General features: G+C 36.9%; 1 protein-coding gene across 3 annotated transcripts in view; it reads right to left on the reverse strand.

Annotated features, from left to right (window-relative positions):
* Positions 1-16,573, reverse strand: part of FBXL5 (F-box and leucine rich repeat protein 5) — a 37,225-nt gene that overhangs the window by 16,921 nt on the left and 3,731 nt on the right. For 2 of the 3 annotated variants that reach the window (XR_012775477.1, XM_075499781.1), the window contains exons 2-5: positions 6,476-6,691; positions 4,566-4,661; positions 3,567-3,750; positions 1,057-1,239 (exon numbers count right to left, since the gene is read on the reverse strand). Coding sequence is in view for 2 of the 3 variants with exons in the window: in XM_075499781.1 (XP_075355896.1) it covers positions 1,057-1,239; positions 3,567-3,750; positions 4,566-4,661; positions 6,476-6,691 (679 nt within the window). In the remaining variant the exon portion in view is untranslated. The remainder of the gene's footprint in view (positions 1-1,056; positions 1,240-3,566; positions 3,751-4,565; positions 4,662-6,475; positions 6,692-16,573) is intronic. The other variant, XM_075499782.1, reaches the window with a different exon arrangement.

Here is a 16,573-nt window from a genome sequence, read left to right on the forward strand (position 1 = left end):
GATTTTAGAAGCCATAAAGGTCCGGCCAGAAAGAAGTTTTTAGCTTTTATGTATCTCAAAATTTAAGTTATATATTGGTAGCTTTCTCGTAAAATCTTATAAAGGCACATAAAATATAGCTTATTAAACAGCACAGATGGTCTCCTTTTTACTCAGCTACACTGACAGGGTAGCAATTGTGAAGCTTACAGTGCCATAGTCCAGTGATTGTTTAATACTCACACAAATATGGACAAATACAAATAGAAATATTTAAAGCTACAAATATACTCTGATGACTTGTAACTGGCCTCATTGGAATACAGACTATTTTGTCTATTGGAAGAGGTACTTTTGCAAAGGTTACACTTCTCAATAGGAAATTTTAATTAACAGGAGAGCCTGAGGACCAGAAGTTATAAAAAAAATTTAGTCCTTACTACAGTAGAAGTTATTGAAGTAATATATCTAAAGAATACTAAAGCTAACATCTCTACAGTTTTCTTTGAAGTTTGAATATACAAAGTAAGAATAGATTGTGAGGAAATGTTAGAACTCCATTTGTTTTAAACTTCCATTCTGTACTTATGTCTGAATCACAAGACAGACCTCTCAGAGGAAAGCATACCAGTCAGGAACTAACAAAAATAAATATATTTTATTTCTACCTAGTAACCTAATGAAATAAAAATATTACTGATATAGGTGTAACAGCAGCAATAATAATTCAAAACCCCTTAGATTCTTAAATCATAATTAAGATGTTGTATTAGTGAATATACTTGTTAGCATTCATACAAGCAAACAAACCTCAGTAAAACTAATCAACAGGTTGTATACAAGACCTACTCATCAGTTGCAACCAAGACAACTTTTAGTTTCTTAATTCTACAAGACTGAAGTATGTTTTGGGGATTTTTAACATTTAACCAAGTTTTAGGGCACTCTCCCTGCCAGAAATATGCTCAGCTGTCAGGTTCATTGTATATGACAGCCTATACTAAAACATTCTCTTCTTTAGACTCAGAAATTCTGGTAACTGACATGCTTTCAAAGGAAGAATTAAATTTAACTTACCTCTGGCCCAGCGAACAGGGTAAAGATGTTTCCAGAGAGATCCAGTTTTAGCCAACTGTGACCATTCAGTGCTTACTTGACTACACTGACATAACTCTTGGGGGTTAAGGTAACTGAAAATGGTCAGCATTACTTCAGGAGGAAGATTAGTAATATTTGTGGTGTGCCCTGTTACTTCGGTTTCTGAAATACAGAAAGTGTGTGTTAAGTGAAGCATAGCCTCACAGCTTTAAATAATAGTGGGACTCACATTTTGACTAGGGCAATGAAAAAATAGCATCTGAAAAAGATTTTAAACAATTGTTTGGCAAAGGAGTTGAAAAAATAAGTATCACTTTGGCTTTAAAAGGCTTTCACTGTAATACCACCTCAAACAAACAAACAAAAAAAATCAGCTCAGTTTTCTGTTTGCCATTTTCTCAACTTGCTAGTTTTTTCCAACCCTGACCCCCCAAGGGTCCAAAAAAGCCCTGGACAAAAGTAAACTGCTGCTATGCAACCACAGCAAGATGAAAGCAGTATCTGCTATAAATGAAATGCTTTAAAAAAAAGCCTTATGTCATAGATGATATATATACCTGCTTTGCCACATTCCCAGGAAACAGTACTAGCACACAGAATCTACCAGCTGGGACCACTCTCAGTGAAAGCGCTCAACCTCTTGACTGGGACACAGCAAGAAGTCCATGCTTAACTCTTTGCAGCTCTCTCACTTTATTTCTAGCTTTAACTGCTAGCACAGACAATTAATTTTAACTTCTGAATGGTGACAAGCCATTCAGGTTGGAAGGTAATACTAAATATTAGGTTAGCAGCTAAAATTTGGCCACTGTCATTAATACTTCAATGGACAGCAGTAGGAACCATCTCCAATAGCTCTCCCTTATTGCCATAGTACAGAGAGCTGCGAACTATATAAAGTAAAAAATTCAGTGCTTTGGTTAGTGGATTTTTTGCCGTTTTAAGAGAATTTTTAATGCTTTGTTTAAGGACAACTTACTTGAGAAAAAAAAATATTTCTAAAATAGTTTTCAGGAGTCCTTAGAAATAGCAGGTTTCACAAATTAGTAGGGATTTATTTTTAAAGTTAGGACAAAGTACATACGACTTTACAGCGAGACAAGGGTCAGGTTTCTTTTTGCAAAGAAGCTTCAAAAGTGAGCATAGTGTAAACTTTACCCTGTGATAATCTACTGCTACTTAAAAAAAAAATATAATTCAATACTGTTTCACTTTATTTATAAATATATTTATTCGTATACATGGCAAGTCACTGCAGGTAAACTACAGAGAATTTAACACTAAAATGCAATTAAACCTGCACAGGACTGCAAGCTGTGTTATTTTCTTCCATTTAAAAAAAAAAATAGATGCAGGACATATACTTTCTTCTCCCTAAAGTCTAGAACACAACCATTGCAGAATTACTACTGTCCCAAAACTGCTATTCTAGCTAGACTTAACAGCAAGTAATGCCATAAGGCTATTTGTCACATTCATCTGTTCAGACTTGACAGTATTTCACACCATGGACCATGATCTTTTCTGAAGGTTTCACCTGGAGGGCACAAAATGACCAGTTCAGTAGTTCAGAGAAGTCAAGTTGCATCAAAAAGATCTGATTACAGAGTAGTTTTTCAAGTTTTTCTAATAAGAGCACCACATCTGATCAACACCACAAAGTCAGTTCATGAGGGCTTACTCTACTTATCAGTCTCACACGCCAGTATTACACCTTTGGTACATTAATTCCCCTTCTTTGGGGCATCAACTCTTCTTTGTTAGTTAAGAGTGAAAACTGCAAACACAGACAACTTAGGCTGCTTCAACAGTCATAAAACAAGCCTGAAGTGCACTTCAGTAGTTATCCATTTATTCTAAGTTTCATCAGGAAAGGTAGTTACAGATGAACGCAAATTAAATATCCACTTTCAGAATGCACGTTTCATCTGACCTACTCACACGCTGCACGGATTCATTCCGTTGCATCACTCCACACATACAGTTTCTTCCTTTCTGATTCCTGAGAGGCCCAGGGAAGTTAGGTAGTGGAGCTGGGGAAGGTGAATTTCTTTTAATTTGAAATATTGTCAGTTGGCTAACTATTCTGTGTTATTAAGCCATCAACAGAAAAACTTACAAAGCAGTCCTGAAAACCAGGAATTAAATGCAGGGTCTGCAAGTAGAAAATATAATTTCAATGGAAGAATGAAATTATAAGTTAATTATCATTTCTGCCTGTTTATTATATCAAATATTACCATGGGAGGGAAGGGAGAGGAAGAAGGTTGAGAACAGGTAAATAGTGAAGTACTATCTACATTACAACCTGCCAAGAAGCCTGTATCAAAGAGTTAAGTTCCTGAAGTTTCAAAACTGGTTTGAAGAAATTCCCTTTTTATAAAAACTATCTTATCTACCAGTACGTAACTTCAGGTATATCACTAGTGTGGCTTTTTAGATAAAAATTGCAGTTTGAAAATTACTTTAACTTTAATTAGATGCTTCACCTTCATCTGCCTTCTCATCCACAGAATACTTAAAGACCTTCTGAAGCTCTTCTGCTTGATTCCACTTACTAAGACCTCTGAATTCTGCAGCCTCCTTCTGTGAGCAGTGCTGTGCAATTACTTTCTTCTTAATATCTTTCAATTCTTCATAAGTAAAGTATTCCATCAACATTGGCTGAAAAACCTAAAGCAAAGGAAAAAGGGGAAAAAAAAAAAGTCTGGTGCTGACAGAGATAGTTGATAAAGCTACACAGACCTACCAACACAGAATTTCCTCTTTCAAATTCTCTCCAAGTGAAACATGTCATACAGTAAGAGAACCTAAGGACAGGACGATGGAAGTTTTGAGTTCCAACCCTCTGTTTGCCAATGGATCACTGCATAGTCTTAGGCAAGCTGTTTAACTGTTTTCCCCAACAGAAAAGGGAAGCGATTAAAGTTGCTTAAACTAGATAATTTACTGAGGTACTCACACAGAAGGCAAAGTGGCAAGGAAGAAAAACATGAGAAAAGATTTCTCTTGGACAGTCTTGAGAAGATTTACTCTCTCCAGAAGATGCTTCCCAGTTTTTGGATACCCATAAATCATCAGACTGGCAGTACTAGTCTATGTTTCAAATATAGGTCAGAGGCTGTTTGGGAGTGTCAGTTTGAGTCATGAAGCACTGGTTTACAGGACTCTCTTTTTCCTTTAAGTTTTGCTGCATATCCCCTGAAATAACTACCTGCTGCAAACAAATCTGAGCCCCAGTGGACTTGTTATCCATTTTTTAAAGGACCAGAATTCCATCATAAACTTTCAATATATTCACTGTTTCAGAATGTGTCACTTTGCAGTCAGAGAACAGAACAATGACACCACAGTCCTAAATGCAAATTGGCATAGTAATAAAAACAGAGAATTGTGAAAAAACTGAACCTCTAAGCCCTTTGTCTCTACTCAGTCACTCCAAACCCCAAGGAAGATCAGCGTAATATTTGAGGAAGATTTTTACCTACCTCCTCTTCCTCTTTCATATGAGGAAGGAAATCCCTGGTAAAGGCTTCCAATCTCTCCTTCAGCTGTTTCGCATAGTTTAGCTGTTCATATTCATTCTGAGAAGAAAGCAAAGATTTAACTATTATCTGATCTTGCCCATTCATTCAAGGGTTGAACTGTTAAATAAACCAGTGTTTCAAAGTAAAGCCCATTATGTCTTCCCCATGCACACAGCATGTTTGCTCTATTTCATGGTAAGAATGTGCTCACTTACAAAGTTTCATGACAAGGTGACAGTCTCTATTGGCCTGTTACTAGGCAGAACAAAGTAGTCCCTGCCTGCCTGATTCCAATTTATTTTGTTATAAGATATTAATTAACTTGTCTAATCACATTTTTACTTTGGAGCAAAGACTGAAGCGTGCCAATCTACAGTCTCACCCAAAGTTCAAAGTGGTAACAGACTAATCTAAGTATTTGCATGTTTTTCATAAGAATTATTCTAGGATACAGCAGTTCCACTTCATCTTTTAACTGCATACATTTTACATAAGTTATTCTATAATTCTAGCTTCCAAACTATAATCAGAATTTAGTCAGACATGCTCTATAGATATTTACTTTGGAAATGGAAATAACTCTTAAATAAAGAAGTAACTGACTTTTAAATGTTAAAAGTTAGACCAACCTCATCTATCAATTTGTTAGCTTGTTCTCTGTGCCAGTAATAAGAAGCTGGTTCTGAAGTCTGCCCAGTAATTGCAACATACTAAGTTCCTCATAGCTCTTACAGTAAATGTTGTAAGTTTTTCTTTTCAAACTTCTAGAACATCAAGAAACCCTGACTATTACAGAAAAAAACTTAAGCCATCAGTTTAAATTAAACTAACCACACTCTCAAAAAAAAGTTAAACAGTTAACATATCTAAAGAGAGCAAGAGAAGTCTGGTTTTCCACACTTACGAAGACAAGTAACAGAATAACACTAGCATCCTATCAGAGGAGGTATAACACAAAGCCAAGTGTTAGATTTCCCCTCTCCTTCACTTTCTTTCATTTTCTGATTCATTAATGAAAACAAGACAAATTTTAAGGTTTGATATGCACAGGGAAAAAAAATATTTGCAGGATTCCTAGGTCAAAAACAGCCTTAGATAGTAAAATGGAATCAATCAACTGCATATTTAGTATTTTTCTTACTGAAAATATGGACCATGCATACTAGAAATGTAATAGGGGATGAAAAATTATTACTGGAGACTATAGTTCTTAAGAGTGCAGGAAGGGGGAGCTGAGTTGAGTACCCTATTCAAGTAGGATTCTACTGGAGAAGAATTTAACAACTTTAAGTCGTGAAAAAGCCAGCTGGAGAAATAACATTTAGAATTTCTTGAGGACTGGAACATTAACAGCATTACTGAGCAACAGATTACTGGAAGGCGTACATGACTCACTACCAGAATAAAACAATGCACTTTTTCTTTTTTTAAGCCCAGTAATCATCTCCATTTGTGACAATAATACAATGCTATGTGCCACCAAAAAAAAATATACTCGGGGTTTCCTAACAAATTAATAACAAACATTATTTCTATAGTCAGAAACTGTTTTGACCAATTAGCAGAGCAGTCTCTGTATTTGAAAATTCCATGTTGTCTCTCCAAAACACCTCCAATCATGCAGTGATGGACTTCTGTCACAACATACACCACTGAAAAGTTTTTACTAGAAATTTAGTAACTGTGATGAATGGCAAAAAAAAATTTGTGTTTCGGACAGGAAAGTTTTCACTACTGTATCAAGAAACCACAAATGTTTCTTCTTCCTTCTTAGTTTATTTGTAGAGAGTATTAAGAAAAGTTGGGGCAAACTAATACGTAATCACAGCATGTTTTCCTTAGGACACAAGTCCTTCTTATAGTCTGCTTACCTTCACATTCTTTAACCCTTTCTCAAAGAGGCTAAGCATCTCTGAGAGTTTGTTGTCCGAGTGCACATTGTACACTGTCCGGCTACGTTGCTGAAGTAAACCAATAATACACTCATTTTCAATCTGCTCATGCATTTTAAATTCCTTGAATGTGGCATAGAGAGATTGCAGAAGAGCCCGAAAGTCATTGTTGTTGGAGAAGTTGGTCTTAGAAAGCTAGAAGAAAGAAAAGCTCATTAAAAAAAAAAAAAATCAATGAAAATTATGTCAAGGTCAAGTTAAATCCTTAGAGCAGGTATTAGGCTCCTGTTATTCATTACTCTCATTGCTTATGAAAGCTAAAAACCTTCAATTTTATGAAGAAAACTGGCAAAAATAAAAATTTAATTTGCAATTCAAGCAACTCACTTCAGAGACATCAAAAATTAGAGTAATTAATGCTTTTAATTCCAATCTTCAAGCACAATAGATAAAAATCAGAGATTCAAGTGCATAGATAGGAATATACAAACTAGTCTTCTATTCAAATAGTAACTTTCCCATAATTTATCTAATTGGTGCATTAAAATATAATTTAATCCAACTTCTTCCAGAAGTGGGCAGAATATCGGCATTTGAATACTACAGACCAACAAACATTTATATAATATCCCTATTAATATGACTCTCAAAATTATTCACAGAACTCAATTATTTTGACCTTCATGACTAACTTGCCATTTGATTTTTATTTGTTAACAGGAACTGAAACAAATTATATAAAAACCCCTCAAACTTGTTTTAAAACTTTCAAAAACTCATTATGCATGGTCATTTCATGTATGTTTCCTCTTACAGTTCATTAAAATGGTAAGCTGAAGCTGTTCACATTCAAATTCTGTTAACTCCCCAAAATAAGTTAACAGAATAGCTTTACAACAATGTTGTGCTTTGTGAATGAGGTTTAAGTAAACTAAGGGATTTAATTGCACAATTCTCTGAGTTCCAGTGGCAACTATGTAACTGCATTTCCCATCACAGGCGGGGGGGGGGGGGGGGGGGGGGGGGGGGGGGGAGAAGCTATAGCTTTTAGAAAGATTACAAGGAACTGATACAGAAGTTTAACGAAGCATAATATATGCAATAATGCACATTGTAAAGAAAAGCATGTTACACTTAATCACACAAATACTGAAGGCAATTGTCTCATTCCACATGAATGAACAGAGCTTAAGGAAACAGCAAAGTAGAATGATAACTTTTTAAAGGAAGATCATCCTTGAGAGAACAATGCAGTTATAGCATTAGCTTTAAGAAGGCAGTAAAATCAAAGTTGTTTATAAGGAACATAAACCAATCTTGTGAAACCTTGAGATAAACAAATGTAGAAAGATTTCCTGGAAGAAATCAATGCAATCTCCCCAGCCCAGCAGGTAACTGAAAGGCTTAGCCACTTTCCCAGATCTGCATTTTAGTCCTTACTAAGGAACCATTATGACAGGCCCCTGAGCCTACCGTTACAGACCTATTATCCACAAGGAACGCTGAGTCCTACCAAGTGAATACAAACTATACGAGCTGTCAGAAAAGGTTTCCAGGGGATCAAGAACCAACAAACCAAGACAGCACAAAGTTCTAGGTAACACAGTAGTGCCATTTTTACATGTGTACAGTCACCATTAGTAGCAATATGTTTTGAAACTGCATTTTCCTTTGGTGAATGTAGATAAACAAGTTTTTTTTCCATTCTTATGTTTTATTCCACATGCAGCTTCAAGAATCATAGCCTACAGCAATATACAAGAACAAGCATTCTAAAAATACAAATATTTAAATTTAATTCAGAAAACAAGCCACTGGAGTATTCAGAAGCATTTTAGTTTACAATGATTCTGGAATCTAAGAGTTTTACTAGAAATGGGAATCTGAGACTTATATGTTCATACATAATAGTTACATACATCAAAAATAACCATAAATTGAGATATCTAAAACTCCTATCGTTTAAAAAAAACCAAATGCACTTATTCATTCTGACATTGCATTGCCACTTCCTGGCAACCACTAGCAATGCAACACACTGGACATCTGCCAAGTACTTACGCAACTCCAACTCAGCTGTGCCTACTGTACGTTACATGCTGTACATATGAGCAAAATTACTCTCATTATGGAAAAACACATTTAGTTAGCCTCAGTGGAGATGGAAAACAGAGCAAAGTTAAGGGTTTGGGGTTTTTTTCCAGTATCTTTTAGACCAACTACCAACAGGTCAGAAAAAATTCATATGCTTGTGATGTACTGTGTTAGGATTTGAGGCATGCATTGTTACACACATCACCAATGAGAAAAGATGGCTCCGAAGACCATTTCTATCCTATGCTAAGCTCAGAGAATCCAATATATGGAGCAGTGGTACGAGACGAAGCCACAGGCTAGACTTGCAACACTGAAAAGCAGAAGTCTGGGATGGGTGAGTGCAGAAATACATCTTCAGGATAGCCTCCTCACCCCCAGCCACTTGTGATTCAGACCTCAATAATGGTGAAGTTTGGTTTCTAATGTAGCATTTCTCTTCATCGAGGACTGTCTCAAAAGTGTTCATTCTACCCATAAGGATCTACAATACCTGGAGTCAGTCCCCAAAGACCCTTTTCCCCAATAATCCCATTGGCTCCCAAATGCTTGGCATTTTGATTGACACAGAAACGTAAACAAGGCTGCTGAAGTAGTAACAGGAAGGTTAGACAAAACTGTTGTATTCTGCTGTTGAGTTAAAAAAAAAAATCACAAAATTAGTTCTGATACAAAACAGCATCTTCTCATCCTCCTGACTCAAAATCTTTTCAGGACTCAAACTTCTGTTGAACCTACCTATTATCATCCAAAAATCCGGAATACACAAAGAATCCATTTATGCATCCAATTCAAGAATTCCTGTTATAAATTTATTGTTATAGAAGCCACTGTAACATGAAATGCTCACATATTCACCTCTGATACTGAGGCTTCCAGCAGATATCCAAGAGATTAGGAACTATGGAGAGGATATTGAAGTTTAATGACTGTCCTTGAATCAGCAATTGGTACATTAAAAAGGTCAGCTGAAGCTGAGGAAAACTGGCTTTTCAGAGGACAGGTAGCCTAGCAACAGAGTCACTCGGTCAGATCTGTAATTTCATTACCAGGACTGATGAAGTCTTATGATGGGGGACCAAGACTATTAACAGACAGCAGCTGCTACACTCCAAGGTCCACTTTTCACCAGCTCTACACAAGGAAAACTAGCGCAGGAGTTCAGTAGTGCAAAAAGAAAACCACCCCCCTCACCCCCCCAAACTTGGATGGAGAATCCCTAGAGAACAGCATGGGGGAGGAAATGGATTGTATTAAGGATATTTGCTGACTGGTCAAAAATATAAAGCACAGTGTGTGTATGATCCCCGAGCAGGCTTAAAACACACCACACTAAACGGATTATCACAGCCACAGGCGTTACAGATACCTGGAAGCTTTCTGGACTTTTGAAGACATTCGATTTAAGCAATTGTAAGTTACAGCACAACTGCTTTTTGTGTTTACAATGCAAACTCAAATTGAGGAGCGGTACCACAAGAGAAACAGTCATGGGGCCTCCTGAAGCCTCATGAAATTTAAGAATTCTACATAATCCAAACAGCCTGACCAACAGGCCAAACAACGGTCAATCGCACTGCAAATTCTGTCCGAAACACTTCAGACACCTTTGGCTGATACAGGCATACTCTAGAAGTAGCCAGGAGCTATTAAACTCAGTATTAACTTTATTTATTAAACCCTTTTAAAAAAAGGAAAAAACCACACCACACCACATATATCAACTTTATTTCATGTAAACTGGGGAAGGCACATCAATAATCCAAGGGCTGCTGTGGTGCCAGCAGTGAAGTAAAGCACGAGGTCACAAAATGTACCAAATCTATTCCAAGTAACAGCACGGCAAGGAGATAGTCACGCTAACCTAAGCATGCTGTTCTCCTCTAAAGCTCTTCGTACTTAACTGGTCAATTTAGGGGTTTTGCAGTATACAATACTTAAAATCAAGACTGAAATAAAAATCAGAAATATTGATTTTTTTCTTTTATCAGGGTTGAAAGCAATGTGTAAACTAGCATTAGGATTATTAAGAAGTAGATCTTAGAAGTTTTCTGCTGTTGATTCAAGATCCATCTTGTTATTCCATCCTTCCTTTGCAGGAAAAAATGGTTACTCTGAATTAAGAAATCACTTGATGGACACCTTTTTTTAAACCTCAAATCACACAATTAAAGAATAGCCATGCTTGGAAAAAAAAAAAAAAATCTTTGTAGCTCAGACAATCAGATACCAGTTTTCCATGAGTGCCCAACTCCACTGGACTACAACAGAGCCATTAACATGGTCAAGATGAGTGTACAGAGATGTAACAAACAAACACCCTTCCTTACTGTAAGCTATTATTTCATTTTTGTGCTTCAAGAACAAGATGACAATACCGGCAAGATTAACAGTAATTGCTATTTATACAGTGCTTCATGTTCATGACGCTCAATTGAAGGTAATTCTACATTAGAATTTCTGCATTCTGCATCTCCTTTGTTGCTTTAGTGCTTTCATTAAAAAAATTAAATTTTCTGTCAGACAGAGATATTTCTATCCAAAATGTTGTGAATAAATAAGAAAGCTCAAGACTGCTAATTAAATCACCGAACAAAACACAGTATTACTTGGTTTCTGGAAGTGTTGTACATATGTGCCAATATGGAAAAATGTCTTCCTAGAAGAAGAAAATTAATTTTCCAGAAATGTTAGTTTGCAGAGTAAATTGAAACAGTTATTTCATAGTATCTATGCCAAAAATACATTTAATGAGTGGAAAAGGTTTGCTTCTTCCTTAAAAATAGCCAGTTAATAGTATGCTTGGAAAGGACAAAGTAGCAAACAGGAATAAAGAAAAAGAATTACGCTGCTCTTACCAGACTAGCACAGCAGTAAGCAAAGTCTATGCTGTATGCTAACTTTCCCAGTTACAAGTATCTCTTTACCCCCAACTACAAGCTGGAAAGCAACAAAAATCGGAGAAAAGAGAACAGGAAAGGGAAAATTGATTTTTCTACTCTGACCAAAGATTTCACAAATTTAAAATGGAATAATTACTCAAGGTTAAAGAAGTTAAAAGTGGCTACAAATTCAGACTGCTTTACTTCAAATGAAGTATTTCCCCATCAGCACCTGTAACTTCTGAACAACACTAACCCTAAAAATTCAGTCTGGAATCTAAAAAAAAATTGAAGACAATTTTTCTTCCTTTTCATGTATCATCACAAGTAACATTTTTGATAGGTCATTCCTATATATTCTGCTTTCCATGTGTAACCACTGCACTCATTAAGCCCTATACAAGCAGCTGATTGCCACTGGAGGTGAGATATAGTATTACTGATGATCAATGGATACTAAATTTCTACCACTAATTAACTCGGCACATTTAAAACTCATTTAAAAAATAGTAAAATCTTTGTCATTATGGAGCTGGCAGACCACTTTGATTAAAAAACCTAACATTATTAGAATAGAATAGCACCAAAAAAAAAGGCAGCATGGCATTACTAGTCAGCTACAACTTTTCACTCTTACATGTTAGGTATTACCACTTCACATATGCAATAGCACTAAAATTCAAAGGACAGGAACTTGGACTCTGCAGAAATATTATCTCAATTTTATGAGCAAGAAAATGGAGGGACAAAGACCATAACAAGGTGTGCCTGTGTCAACACCAAGAGCATGCGGTTTCATGTTATACTTAATCTGCTGTAAATTAGGGGGTGGGGATGGAGGAGGAAACACCCAGAAGCAGCAGCGCTGCCCCTGCTTCCAGCTGTACATTCCTACCGCTTCCCTGGAATATGCTCTAGCAGTTATGCAGCTGCAAGATGAACCTGTTTGGTGTACTGATCCAGTAAGAAGTTGTGCCTTTTTAGTGGGTTCATTTTTCACCTGGTCAGCGCGCTAGTCTGACAGACAGCCTGCAGTGACACCCAGTTACATGCCATGTCTTACTTAGGAATCCACAACAAGAAGCTCAGTTTATATTGTCCCCAAGGAAGAACTATAGTGCGAAGATAGCCTAGCAAAAAGGATGACTGTCCTCTCAGTGTCACCTCCTCCTTGGCTTATCTTTATGTGGAGGTATACAAGGTGAACAGTAAGAGAACTGGCTAAACTACTTCATGCTCCAGCTGTTCAGATGTATGAAGCCTTAAATCAGAGGAGTAATAGAGGTTTTCTACCCTGGGTGCTTTTCTTGGCTGTGGGTCAACCCAAAATAATAGCAATTAGGAAGACAGGCACGACAGGATCTGGCAGAACTCAACAAGAAATCCAAAACTTTCAAATGCCCGTCTGTCATCTTCTCTATATAATCCTGTCCTCTATGTAATCTCATCAGTTTTTTTGCAGCTTAAATAAAATCTTGAAATAGCCTTTCAAAAAGAAAAAAAAACCAAACACAACAAACACTATATTAACTCAAAGATTAAGGCAGACAAAATTATTTTGTTTTTCAAAGAGCACAGGCAACAGGGCAGGTAAAATCTTGTACTCTATATTTTGAAAGGCTAAGATCAAGCTGATAAATGCCAAGCATAAAAGCACAGTGGAGGTGGAAACAAAATGCTATATTTTCATTTTTATTGGCGTCTTTCATATCACTCTTGCACTACATACACGTCAATTTTGTCTAATGAACACCCATAGATCAGTTTGTGAATCATGAAGGGCTTTTCACAGAGACATAAATAACAATATGAGACTGCACCAAGATTTTCAGTGATATAATTGCTATGAGTGTCAGACCCCCTTGGGGACCACAGCAGAAAGCACAGCTCAGGAAGCACTGGTAAAATCAGCTGAGCCTCCTCCACCATGTGGCTTCCACAAGTAGAAGTCTACCAGGGATGAAGGGACACAGGTTGTCACCAGGTCTGCAGAGATGAACCCAACAAAACATTAAAGAAAAATCTAGTAAGGATATGAAATACAAGGGCCTCAAATGCAAGCATGATGAACATTTGCAATGATGCTGTTATTTAGGTATGTGCGTCACAGCATTTCTTATATTCACTCTAGATGCCGTAGAAGACTTCTTTTCTGTCTTACATCCTCACACAGATAGGTTCCTGCTAAGACCTGGCCTTTTGGCCTTCTGCCAGGACATATCTAAAGTCCCAGGAGTGAAATAACAGCAGCCTCAAGGCTCCTCTCCACGCTCCCACTGCAGTAACTCACAAACCACAAACATAGCAAAAACGTCTTTGCCCCTCTGCACCAGTCTAACTGTAATTTCCTAACACAATAAAGGTAGGCACTGGAAAAATTCACCACTCCAGCTTAATCCATCTTGGGCACTAACTGGAAAAACAAATAAAAAGCCAAGTCTCTCAAGAATTACAACTTATACTTTATTTAATCAGTTAAAGCATATCCTAGGATAGCTGCATAAAACCTATACAAACACTGATACACACTAATTACAGTCTCTAGCTTTTTAGAAGGCATCAGTTTCTCTTTTTTTTTTTCCTGCCACAGAGTAGGAGAGAATAAATTGTTGTTGCTTAAAGCAGAGAAGGGCAAAGGTGGGTTATCACCGCCATCCAGAGCGGACTGGAAGAGAGGACAAAAGATCAGCACAACATGTGAAGGGTAAACAGAAAACTTTTTTTCCTACATTTTGAGGGCAAAAATAGGTGCTAAGCAATTACTTGGAAAAAACCCTGCTACTGTGTCTGGCATAAGAAAATACCCTCAGGTTTTTCTTATGAAGGCAAAAGAGACAAAAGGGCAAAGCATCTGATAGGCAAGAAAAAACAGGTGTTTTGCTAGACAAAAAATAAAGAAATGGAGAGAAGGTTTGAGGTGGCAACGAGAGCTAAAAGTGTCCTGAAAAAAGGCGCGAAATTGCTATGCAGGCCTGAAGAGCCTCACTTAAACCCCAAACGTGTTTTATCACTGTTGTCTCCCATTTCAGACTCCTTTGGCACTTTACTTAAAATGCATTGCTTTAAAGTGTAGATATTTAAGACACATTGTCTCTTCCAGATTCATCTTAAAAATATTCTTCCACATGAAAAATTAATTCAAAGCTGTTATTTCCCAATAGGTATAGCAAGAAGTTACTGAACTATTCAGTATCCAGAAGCTAAGATGGAAAGACAACTGGTAGAGTCTCTGATGAAATAGTCAGAGGCATGGATAGCAAATTGCTCACCTACCTCTGGATGCTAATAAGGAGGTTTAATTTCCTTCCATCAAGAAGGAAGTAATTTCCTTCCATCTTCTGCCTGTAGTGATAGTGTAGCCCATCATTTGCAGACCTATTAACACTAAGCATCCTAAGTAGCTGTTTATTCATTCTAAACATAGGTGAAGGCAATGCTACAGAATGTTAATTGGTAATAACCAAATACTATGAATTTGTAAATCAACACACACGTGTAGCAGCAGTGGAAAATGAATGGCAGTGTACCAAAATACTGAAAAGGGATTTCAAAAGTAGAACAAAAACTTTACCAACATTTGTTGATTAGAAACAGAAAAAGACTTATCTTAATTTGTCTAATTTTTCAGATTTCAGTCCCCCTTGCTGCCACAAAAAGTGTAATGGTGATGTGGTCATCTAATTACGTGGCCAATGCTTTACAACATCGATTCAACTTAATTCAGGAGTATTTTTCACTCCTAAAACGGTTCATCTGCAATATCCTTCTTGTAAGAACATCACAAATTTAACACATGAAAACAATTCATTCTCTTCAGCAGAGGCCAAAGCTTGCAAGGAAGAGAAACAACTGAAGTGCAATAGAAGGCTATTGAAATAGACACAAAGGTTCAAAAGAAGTGCGAGTTATCAAAAGAAACCATTATTAGGAAATAAAGAGGGGAACCTTTTAGCTAGTTGTCATTAAAACTGGAAGTTTTGAAAAGAATCCTACAAAAATAACCAAGAACTTATCACTGCAGGTAAGTAGAACAGAACACTCTTTAGACTTGAAATGAGGAGGACAGAGGACACAGAAAAATAGCAAAAAAGTCTATGTATACTTAGATAAAAGAAAAAAACCAGATACTTTAAGTCAACTATTTAACCGGAAAGGCAGAGATGACAACAGCAAAATTAAATGTCGTCTTTGCTCAAGTCTTCATAAGGAAGTTAATTAGGAAAAATAGTTATGGCAATTAATTTTTAAACAAGGAGTCAGAAGTATAGGCTAGAAAAGAAAAATACTAGTTAAATATTTATACAAGTTCAATGCATTCAAGTCAGCAGAACATGATAAAATTGATCTGAATTTCCTGGAAGAACTAGACAAAGTAATTACTGAACCATGAGAAATAACTGCAGAGATCTTTCATATAAAGGTGAGATCACAGAAGACTGAAGTCAGGCAAACAGAAGAAGGACCTTAGATGTTTTTGATCAAACATCCAAAGGTTTCACAATAAAGCTGAGCTATTAAAGCAGCTGCTTACTTCTGCAATGGTTAGGCCTGTTCCCTCCTCCCATACTGTCAACACGGTTCTGGATCTTGTTTGACCTCTTAGTGAGCCGGTTTTACTGAATCACCTTTCACTTCAGTGCACTAGATGAACTAGCTGCTCATCAAGGGGCCAGACAAGCACAGAGGATATAATCAACAATTAACCCTTCCAGCAGCAGCTAGTTGTTAGATCCACTCAGTCACAATACAAAGTCTCATGCTAGTTTTGAGAGACAGACGAAGACAGGAGAACAAGTCATCAACGCTACGTTACAGAGTTTAGAGCATGACTATTTTTCCTACTCCTTCTCCTAAAGCAGCCTAAATTTGCTGGGTAATTGTATAACACAAAGATTTGAAAACATACTCCTCAGCTGCAGTAACTCCACAAGAGAGCAGGAAGTTTGAAATCCCATACAGCAATACCAGGTGTCTTGTCTCTGGGGAAGGCCCAGCCAAAGTTTAATCGCAGTGTGTATCTGGACCAGAGTCTGCTACTTCAGTAGCTCTGATCTTGAACCTAATGAAGTAACAATCGGCCAGCACAGATTTGCTTAGAAAA

The sequence above is a fragment of the Mycteria americana genome, chromosome 4, assembly GCF_035582795.1.
Source record: "Mycteria americana isolate JAX WOST 10 ecotype Jacksonville Zoo and Gardens chromosome 4, USCA_MyAme_1.0, whole genome shotgun sequence".
Lineage (NCBI taxonomy): Eukaryota > Metazoa > Chordata > Aves > Ciconiiformes > Ciconiidae > Mycteria > Mycteria americana.